At 32.5% G+C, this 11,497-nt stretch overlaps 1 protein-coding gene and 1 long non-coding RNA gene across 2 annotated transcripts; both read left to right on the forward strand.

The window, feature by feature from the left end:
• The first annotated feature begins 645 nt into the window (after nt 1–645).
• On the forward strand, nt 646–2,049 carry LOC134684242 (uncharacterized). The gene is made up of 3 exons (XR_010101216.1): nt 646–680; nt 1,467–1,526; nt 1,984–2,049. It is a non-coding gene; the product is annotated as an uncharacterized LOC134684242 (long non-coding RNA).
• Nucleotides 2,050–6,700: 4,651 nt separating this feature from the next.
• LOC134684849 (GTPase IMAP family member 4-like) lies at nt 6,701–10,108 on the forward strand. Its single transcript, XM_063544159.1, has 3 exons — nt 6,701–6,747; nt 8,683–8,766; nt 9,382–10,108. Exons 1-3 carry the CDS (start codon nt 6,701–6,703, stop codon nt 10,106–10,108), a joined length of 858 nt encoding a protein of 285 aa, XP_063400229.1.
• The last annotated feature ends 1,389 nt before the right edge of the window (nt 10,109–11,497 follow it).

Genomic DNA, 11,497 nt, shown 5'->3' on the forward strand with positions numbered 1-11,497 from the left:
TATTTATTTATTTTGGCCTTATACTCTGCAATAAAATCGACAATATTTTAACGTAAACGTAAACATTTATCATTAATCTGTTCGCTTCCATTATTTATTTCATCTTCTGGCATGTTCATTTTTGGTTTGTATAAACTACTGTTAACTTCATAATCCAACTACGTTTCATACGCCTATACTTTTGCGGACCATCTCACTTTAGCGTATGGAGGCATCTGACTTTAGCGTAGACCATCGCACTTTAGCATGACCATCGTACTTTAGCATCCTTATCGTACTTTAGATTCCTACATATATATATTATTTTTCAGTTTAGTTTTATTGCCGATTTAGTGTGGCTTTTAATATATAAAAACAAGAAGATGTGGTATAGGATGCCAATGAGACAACCCTCCACAAGAGATCAAATGACACGAAATTAACTATATATCACCGTATGGCCTTCAACAACCACATATTATGTTATTAATGACAAATGTAAAAATATTCAAACAGAAAACTAACGACCTAACTTATGTACAAAATAATGAACGAAAAACACAATGACAAAAGACAACAACTGAATTAAAGGCTGCTTTATTTCAGCGACTGCATCTGCATCAAAATAAAACGACGTGGTATGACGAAACGGAGATTCCATTAGCACCTGACACAACTCTCACTGAAAATATGGAAAACAGGTACATTGTCTTTATTTTTCAAGGGAATGTTCTCCATTAAATTATAGTTTTAAAATCAAACATGACTATTTACCTTAAAAGAAAGGTTATATGTAATGAAAGGAAGACGATAGATATTAGAGGGACAGTCAAACTTATAGATTGAAAATAAACTGACAACGCAATGGCTAAAAATAAAAAGACAAACAGACAAATACTAGTTCAGAATTAAGACACAAAAAAGAAAAAATTGGGAGAAGCTTGAAATTTTTGAAAGACGCGTCATTGGCGGATCCAGGGGGGTTCCGGCGGTCAGAACCCCCTTTTGTTTGGCCGATCATTAATGCATTTAATTGAGAGCATATAGTTGGAACCCCCCTTTACTCTGGGTTGGGACCCCCCCCCCCTCTCCTTTTTTCGAATGGCTGGATCCACCTCTGCACGTGGCCTTACATAATACAATTCACACACAATGATTCATTCAGATGTTACACTTTTTCAATGTCTATAATTTGTAGAGATTGTCATGCATAAATTAAATGAAACAGGATCAACTTACGAATTTTATAAAGCATGTACAATTTGTGAGATTGTGTCAAAACTGTTTACCACAAAAATTAATAGAGCTTAACATTTTGTTTTATGAATATGTGTTTCAATGTTGTTTAATAGCTCTTTTGTTCGAAAGACTGTTTTCAATGATTGAAGTATGGGGGTATGATTTTGCATAATCCTTTTATTGAATAGGTAAAAGAAGAACATTGCTTCCAAAATAAATAAGCTCTAAGTCTATTGATAAAATTTCAGTTTGCCAGTCATTAGCGACAGCGAGGAAGAAGAATTGTTGAAACCAGTTTCGGACGAAGAGTAAGTATTCACAATAAGTTGCGTTTGATTTGACGGAGCTCTATGCATTTTGGTGATTAGTTTTCTTTTTTTTTCTTTTTTCTTTTTTGCCTCATATATCATGTTTATCAGTATTTGAAGCTAGAGCCTTTTTGTAAAAGCAAGTTAAACGTCGGTCGATTGATTCATCATATGCACATTCAGGGACTATATTTATACTGCTTCCAATCGTATTTTTCGTCACATATCAGTTATTATATCATGGTTTACCACGTTTTAAAATGGAATTTTGAATTAATTTTTAAATTTTAAGAAATTACTGTAATATTTTTTCTGTCTTCGGAATTCGAAATGACATAAAAAAATGTGGTGCTACGCGGGTTATTCAGTGTGTACCACATTTTTTATGTTATTTCTTCATAGACAGAAAAAATATTACAGTCATTCCTTAATTAAAAAATAAATCTTTTTTTTTCAGCAAATATAGTGATGTTGTAAGTGAAGACGACAGGTTGTTGTATGAATCTCAAGATCCTAATATTGCGTAAGTATGTACCCATATTGCAAGCAACACATTTCAAGCTTTCAAATACCTCAATGAGGGCCCTCATGGGGTTTTTGATTATGTGATTACTTGGCCGTTTTTTTAATGATTATTTGATTATTAAGCCAAATATTTCATGATTATTTGATTACCTAGGACTGTATTTTTAGTTTATGATTATTTGATTACTAAAAATAAGCAAATATTTAATGACTATGTGATTATATTGGCAAAAAAATGGTGATTATGTGATTACTAGGACCCCCCCCCATGAGGGGCCTCCTCAATGTGTAACATATGTACATCCCTGAAGATGCACAGACACAAAAAGAAAGCTCATCGATATGTGTGTATACAATTAAAACAATCAGGATACAAATAATACATTGAACATGCTTAAGTATACAATCGGGTTGTCTTTTGACAACGTCATAGTATAGTAGTTGTTATAGTAGTCAAAAGACAACCCGATTGTATACTTAAGCATGTTCAATGTATTATTTGTATCCTGATGACGGTGTCCTAGGCACCGAAACATGTCGATCAATAAATTTTATGCAGCAGTCCCTCAAGTGTTGTTGTTATAAGACTTTCTACATTTTTGTGTTTTATCATAACGACCCTGCATACCCGAGGTATCCACTTCAGGGACTCTAACTCACTACAGACTTACCAGGCGTTGGTTCACTTTCGTTTGTAATTAAAACAATCGTTTTATTAAACATGCAGGTAAATTTTTGTTCCTCCCTCGCAGGGATACTGAGATATCGTGACACCAAATTGCCTTGCACCATATCCGACGCTCAATACCAGACGACCACCTAGGCTTCACAATTATAAAGCTTTCGGTGGCCAGGTGTTTACAATACAACACCAATAACAAAAAAGAAAACTATAAATTAAATTATTTATAAATATTTCGGATAACCGATATCCTTCATCAGTATGACTATGATGTAAAATGAATCATATCAATCTAATTTGATTAAACTATAACAATCTTGAAATTTATACAATAAATAGTTAAAACCGAACATCCATAGTTAAGACAATTGTACAGTTCAAAATTTTTAAACATGGCATAGGTTATATAGCTATTTACAACAGAGACTGCAAAGATATGCTTCAAACAAAAATAGTAATGTGCGATATGAACTGGCACAAATCTAAAATTTAAAAGGTAAGGACAGTTACGATGTCCAAGAAAGATTGCTTCATTATACAAAAAACAGCCCTGACGACGGTATAGTAATTACAACAGAGGTTGTGTATTTAAAGGTCCCCTTTAAAAAATATAATAATAAATTTTGACTACTGTTAAGTAGTTGAACGTGACTTTGTACTTTACATCCCTCTAAATGAATTGAACAAAGCAATTTAAACTGGTATAATAACCAAAAAAAATTAATAAGGTAAAGAAATAGAAACAAAAACTGTCATATGACCTAAAATATTGCGCAATATGAACTACATCTTTTCATATGTCCAATGTGGTGCCAAAGTTTTTAATTTTCTTATCCAAAATCTTTCAAGATTGAGTTTATCCTCTGTAGACCAAGCAGTGTTGTGGTCAAAAATTGTAATGGACAGTCGATTGAGATCTGCCTTAGTGTGAGCAGGGGATCTCAAAAGTCGACTGAGAGGGAGGTCTGGCTTGTATTGGTTGCAGGTAGTTGCTAAGATGGCATTTCAGTAAATATAGACAATGCAATTTCCCATACTTTAATTATGACGTTTGGTGAAAAATTATATCCTAGAATGGAAAGTTGATATGCACTTCTATTTTATTCAAAGGTCAAATCACAGGGCTGTGTGGCATATTTTCAAATTTTATATGCCCTGAACTTGTTAGAGTTTAAACTAAGCATACAATTATATAATACTCCTATCTTTTTCTACTATTTCCCTACTTCAGAATTAATTTTTCACCGCAATAATATGTTTTAATACTGGTAACATGCAGTCCCAATTTATGTCTCTATTAGATGAAACATAATAGGGATCATATCTAGGAACCAGCATGTCAACAAATCAAATTATCTATGAATATAGATGTATCTCCCCAAAAGAGGCGTGGTTTGAGAAACAGCTGTATTTATAAAGTGCAACCTATAAGATACACAGCATTTGTTGTCTTGCAATTAACATTGCAAAATATGGTGTATTCTGTTTAAAGACTCATGGGTATTTAATATTTGTTTGCAAGTAAGACATCGTTTGTTTCCGCAATTCTTACAAGAGCCCACAGCCGAAAAGCCTGCTTTAAAGGATAAATCATATCTCACCAGTAAGTCTTTAAGGCTTTTGGGCCTACAAAAAGCCAGTACAGGTGACTCAGGGAAAATCTTGGATAGTTTAGAATGTTTTTCGATTTCTTTCCAATACTCACAGATTAGGTGTGATAAGTTGTCAAATTCTGAATGGTAAGTCAACACAAAAGGCACCCTTTTGTCTCCATATTATAAAAGTACAACTCGGCTGATGTTGCTAGCGCGAGAGAAACCTTTATTGATGTCTTTTCTTTTGTGGCCCAGATGTTTTAGGTTACTGCGAAGTTCTTGTAGGGATAAATGAAAAGATATAGTTTGAATTTGCGCAGTGCTTTACATTTGGGTTTAATAACTTAATATTGTTAATTCGTATATTGTAACAAATTTGATTCATTTAGGGATAGTCACATGTTAAACTTTATTTTGGAAGGTAGAGAAAAAACGACAGATAGCAAAAAGTATATTGCACAGCAAAAAGCATATTGCACAGTTATTTTTAGAATATCTAATATCTCTAATATCTGAAGACCGATATACTTTATTATCATATACTAAGACTAAATAACATATGATTTTTACTGTATGACAATAGCGTTAAATTAAAGTATATTCCATATTTTTTGAATGAGTGCTTAGCGGGCTGATATGAAAAGTTTATCACATGCTTCGATTGTTATCACATGCCTTTCCGTAATGTTATCACATGGCATTCCGGTGATACTCTGCAAATTCCGGAAAATACACCTCAATGCTACGTTTTTAGTGAAAACATTACAAAGTAGTGTACAAAACAATTATCTGAATACTGGAAAGTAAATTGTGTAAAATAATAAAATTAAAAAAAAAACACAAACAAATTATTAAATAAATGCATTTTTTAAAAGTTTTTCTGAAACATAATTTAGAAAGTTACTTTTAAAAAGTTGACTTTTCCAAACTATGTTCATTATGTATATTGTTGAATTATTTTTTTGTCGATTCGTCCATATTAAAATGTTGTTTTTTTTTCTCGCTTGAGGCATATGATACAAAAATTTCATATTGAATGTATCAAATTTTGGGTCCGACATCCGTGGACTTTTTACTTTTTGAACTTCTTTTCGGGAACCACATAAAAGGATAAATATCTGAATCTGTTATTTTTCTCCACTGTTGAAGCATATGATAAAAAGATCATAACATGTCATTTTTCATATCGCATGTATCATCAGCCCTCATTCAATATCAGCCCTTGAGCCATGCGGCTCTTGGGCTGATATTGAACCTTGGGCTGATGATACATGGGATATGAAAAATGCCATGTAATAATCTGATATGACGTTATGTAATGAATTTCAGGATATTGGATCTTAAACGTTTTGAAACAAATGATATCTGTGATCGATTATTTGACGAAAACAATCTTCAAAAAATACATAAGATGACAAACAAACAAATAAAAGCAATTGAAATAACAACTAATATTTTGTTATTGTCAAGGAGGCAATATGATACAAATATGGTCAGATTAGTAATATAACAAAATCTAAGCCTTTGTATGAGGTCAAAACAGTATATATCGACCCAAAGAAGTATATGGACCTCAGACTACGTCCTCAGTCAATATACATCTTTCATGTCAATATATTCTTTTATCGACCTCATACAAAGGCTATATTTGTATATTCCTAGTCTCTGTTTCTATTCCTTTACCATACTCAACTCTATTTTTTTATTTTTTTTGTAATTATACCAAATCAAAAATATTTGACTTTTCAACAAGTTCTTACTTCAATGAGTAGTAAAAATAACCATCACAATTTTTAATCGACCAGTATTTGCCAGTATAGACCTCTTTTTTATTGTCCGAGCAGGTAATTAATGGTGAAAAACACTGGTTAATACCGGGCCTATATACAAAATATTCTCACATGATCCATTTCAATCAAAATTTAGTTTTAAGTGTATATAGTTATCAAAGGTACCAGGCTTATCCTTTTTAAAATATGTCAGACGCGCGTTGTGTCTACTTAGGACTTGTCAGTTACGCTGTAAAACCTGAAGATGAAAATCTGCCAAGTGATTCTTTTGTACAAACCAAACCGGGACCGACAAGACGAAATATGCATGAAAATATCAGATTAGTACAACGGCTTCGATACTACTCGGTCTTGAGATTATTGAAAAATTGGTTTACAAACTCACTTCCTAAAGAATTTTTTATAAATCACTACATTGTCTCCAGCTTATTTCATTAAGGCTTCATAATACTGAATCTGGTATAAACCGACATTATTTTATTACATTCAAGACAATAACAATCAAAACCAAGTAGTAAACAAAGACTCACAAAACCAAAGGACATTTACATCAACAGTTATGAATAATAGTTAAGAAACAACATGAACTCCACTAAAATTCCGGAAGTGAAATCAGGTGCTCCGGAAAAGTAAGCATTTCCTGCAGGGTATACAACACCCTTCGTGTTATTTCTTTGTTCAGTTCGGTAATGATGGAAGGTTATTATGACTGAGGAAGAACATCAGATATGATTTCTGACACACTTATGTCATAATGACCAATCAGCTCATGATGGCGACCGTAAAATTGCTTGAGTGATGACCTTAAATTGGCCTAATTTGATAGATTCATAGCCCTGTCTTAGCAACTTTCGAGAAAACAGTATTCCTCTTTCAACAAAATCAACGTACTTTGAGCTAGCTCTAGAGTAACATATCAATTGAGACACATATACTCCATATGCTGGTGCTGCTGGGATGTTGCTACACAGAAATGGAAAGTTGACTATAGGAAAATTAAAATCATCGCGTTTGTCATAAATTTTGGTATTCGATCTACCATCAGTAGTCATTTCGAGAAAAAGGTCTAAATATGAAGCAGATTTCTCTGTGTCGGTAGTATCTTTAATTTCAAGTTCACTTGGCTATATTAAATGTAAGTGATCACTGAATATATTATTTATATTAAGAGAGAGTACATCATTAATATACCGAAAGGTGAAATTAAAAGAAAATTGAGTTATCATTGAGTAATACAATGACTTTGTTTCTCTGTATTATATTTTAGAAAGTATTTTGAAATGTATGTTTGACATAATTATTCACAGCAGATTAATCTGAAAACGCCTAGATATCGTTATTTTAACTAGCTGTTGCTAATGAAAGTAATTCTTTAAAAGTTATATATATGCGTCCGAAACACTTTTGAGGATTGACCTTTCATCAAGAACCCATGAACCATGGATTGTGAACATACTAAGAATTGATAAAATTCGTCTTTAAATATTATAGTGGAAACTTAGATAAAATTGTAAAATACATGACAATTTCACAAAAATTTTACTATAATTTCGGGTAAACGATTCAGTCTTCTGTGAGTGACTCTTTAAACAGTACAGTACTTGCAAATGCTTTTGCAGTTCATTGTTAGAGGCAAGAAGTTGCTAAGATGAAGAATTCCAATATAATCATGATTCAACCTCTTGATATTACGAAAATGAATTTTTAATGTCATAAACAAGGTAAAAAAAGGTAAACTATTGTTGAAGTTGAAGTATAAACCATTTGAAAAATGGCGTTTCCAGTCATGTCCGTGCATTTACGCATGAACTGTTCTACCAAAGCTTCCCAAATTTTAATATATTGTTACTGGTGACAAAATGGAGGTCAAGTTCAATAATGACAATTTTGACTTTTACTGTTCAGGAGTTATGGTTCTTGAAAGATTGAAAAATGGTGTTTCCAGTCTTGTCCGTGCATTTTCTCATGAACCATTCAACCAAAGCTTTTCAAATTCTAATATGTTGTTACTGATGACAAAATGGAGGTCAAGTTCAATAATGATGATTTTGACTTTTACTGTTCAGTAGTTATGGTTCTTGAAAGATCGTAAAATGGCGTTTCCAGTCGTGTCCGTGCATTTATGCATGAACTGTTCTACCAAAGCTTCCCAAATTTTAATATGTTGTTACTGATGACTAAATGGAGGTCAAGTTCAATAATGATGATTTTGACTTTTACCGTTCAGGAGTTATGGTTCTTGAAAGATTGAAAAATGGTGTTTCCAGTCGTGTCCGTGCAATTACTCATGAACCATTCAATCTAAGCTTTTCAAATTTTAATATGTTGATACTGATGACAAAATAGAGGTCAAATTTGATATTGACGATTTTCATTTTCACCAATCATCAGTAATGGTTCTTGTGATATTGCCAGGACACAAATAAATTTTAATAAATCCGGTTTGCTGTCGTTGTGACAGCCTCTTGTTGAAGTTTTGCATATTTAAGTTAACCACTCCAAACATCTTTCTTCAGTATATGTTCGCCATTTCTTTTTATTTTAAATTTATATTTATTTTGCAGTCAAAATGCATATTGTGATGAAAATGCAGAAGTTATAAATCAATCCAATGGAACTTATACACCAATTACAGATTGCATTTTGAGGTAAGGACGACGTCTGGTTTGCATTGGAGAAAGGTTTACTTTATGAATGATTTTGTTTTAAGTCAGCACATTCTGCTGCATGTTTAAATAAGACTTTGTGTTCAAACATTTTTGTCCAGTCTTTTTATCGGGGTCCAAACTGAACTCTGTTTGATTTCATGAAAAATTAAATTTTTGGGGTTCTGTGATCGAAACATGTATTTTGATTCATTATGTGTCAGACACTTATGCTGTGTCAAATATTTAATCACAATTCAAATTAAGGGATGTATATATGAAGCTCGAAAGAGAGGCAAAAGATACCATGCAGAAGAACAGTCAAACTCATATATCGAAAATAAACTGACAACGCCATACCTAAAAATGAAAAAACAGACAAATAATAGTACAAAAGAAACAACATAGAAACAACATAGAAAACTGAAGACTGAGCAACATGAACCCCACCAAAACCTAGGGGTGATCTCAGGTGTTCTGGAAGGGTAAGCAGATCCTGCTTCAAATGTTATGTCCTTACTTGCCCCAATGATTTATGGTTCGTATTTTATAAACTTTTATAACAGGTATTTGGATAAGCTATGATATGTTGTACTAATGCCAATTTTTTTATGGCAGCATTGCAGGGTGTATAAATATCCTTCTTATTGGAAAAGCTGGAAGTGGAAAAAGCACAGTAGGGAATATAATTTCTGGAGGAGTAAACTTTAAAGTAGCTCCAACTGCACAACTGGTTACAACAAAATGTCAGGAAGCAAAGGTTAGCATTAAGAATGTTCTGATTAACATAGTCGACACTCCGGGATTGTTTAATCTAGAAATAAACAATTGTAAGGTCCAAGAAATGATTACAGAATATCTGAAAACGAATAGGCACTTATTCCCTCTGATTTTAGTCCTTTGTATTCAAGATGGAGTTCGATTTACGAAAGAAGACGAATCAGTTCTAGATAGGATAAAAGGAAACTTTGGTACTCATGTGCTACAAAATGTGATTGTTGTATTTACTGGCAAGATGCCTACAATAGATATGCCAGAAATGCTCAAACAATTTCTTAAAGAAATAAATAACATAACTTTTCATTTCCCAACTGATTCTAGAGCTCCTGAAAGAGACCAAGAACGGGAATCGTTCGTAGGAACATGTCAGAAGTTACTTAATAAACCAAAAAATCTCAACTACAACCTGTCCGATTATGAAGCAGCACAACGCCATATTGAAGAAAGAGATGTCCGCAAATTTCAAAGATTACAATCTATTCAGAATAATCCAAAGTTGTCTTCAGTAGGATATAAAAAAAGAAAAAGTAAATGTAGATTGATTCATAAATCTCGCAAAACTTAATCAAAACGTGCGAGTTCATTTGAATCAATATATCAACCATGGTGCATTGAACATTCTGTATCAGGGATAGGGTAATTGAAAATGTAATGGTAATTAAGTGTAATGCATTACAATTTTCCATGTAATTGAATGTAATTATGTATTTTTTAAAAATATTATGATGAAATGTAATGTGTAATTTAATTAATTACTTTACTGAAGTAATTGTAATTTAATTAATTACATTTCAAAAACTGTGTAATGTGTAATTAGTGTAATTGATCATTTTAGCATTGTAATGTGTAATTTAATTAATTACATTCCAATTAATGTAATTGACCCCAAGTCTGTTCTGTATATCTTTATGCAATTAAGGAAGAACTTAGGTCAGGTTTAGGAATTTGTGTCAGATGTTCGGACTCCTTAGGTTTTTTTTCCTGCGATACAGAATAAAACAATTGCTCTACGCCGCCCAATTCTATTTTCATAGTAGACTTCAATAGCTCATAAAAGGTCATTTACCAAAATTTGAGCAGATTCTAGGGTTTTTTTCTTCCGATTTGAGACCCCAAATAATACCAATGCAAATATAAGGTAAAAGTCCTAGTTTTAGAAAAAATAAATATTTCGAAGCTCCATAAACTTTGTTTTTAATAGCTCATTTTGTTCCTTAACTAATGCTTTTCCGACTAAAAGTATCCATTCTATTTTTTTTAAATTTCACTGGGTTGTTTGCAGAAGATATAAAACCTTAAGAATTTTATGGTGTCAAATATTTTTCATTGGTTTAACCACCTTTGTATGTCTACAAAACAGTTTTTTAAACTGATTCATGGAGTTCTGTCCTAGTTAAAGCTTTTTGAAGAATCTTTTATCTCAAAGTTGCCTCTCAGTTTATTGAACATGCAGGCCGATTTAATTGTATGACAACGACGCTACCTATATCTGCTGCATTAATGTTGTTGATCTTAAATCTGCCTGCGTTCATCGGCAGGGCTCGACATTACCGTTTGTCCGATTGTCCGGGACAAGTGGAAATAGGTGTCGGGCAAGTAGATTCATCATACTACTTGTCCGATGGGACAAGTGAAAAAATCGATGTCAGATCAAATTCAAGACTTATACATTCCTAAAAATATGAATGATTGTTTTATTGATCATACAAAATGAAATAAATATTCATTGATTGAATCAGAGACATATAAACTTGTATATTATGTCTCTGATTGAACGTATTTGAACATGCTGGCAGCCATTGACTAGGGGAAAATAAGTAAGGGGAAGGAAACCAAATGTAAATGATTCTTCTTAGTATAAGCCTCTTGAATTAGGAGCACCTCCATATGCATGATATCATATGGAGTTTTACCTTAACTTTAAAATTTAAAATTAAAGTTTGTATCATTTGAT

The sequence above is a fragment of the Mytilus trossulus genome, chromosome 9 (assembly GCF_036588685.1).
Source record: "Mytilus trossulus isolate FHL-02 chromosome 9, PNRI_Mtr1.1.1.hap1, whole genome shotgun sequence".
NCBI classification, from domain to species: domain Eukaryota; kingdom Metazoa; phylum Mollusca; class Bivalvia; order Mytilida; family Mytilidae; genus Mytilus; species Mytilus trossulus.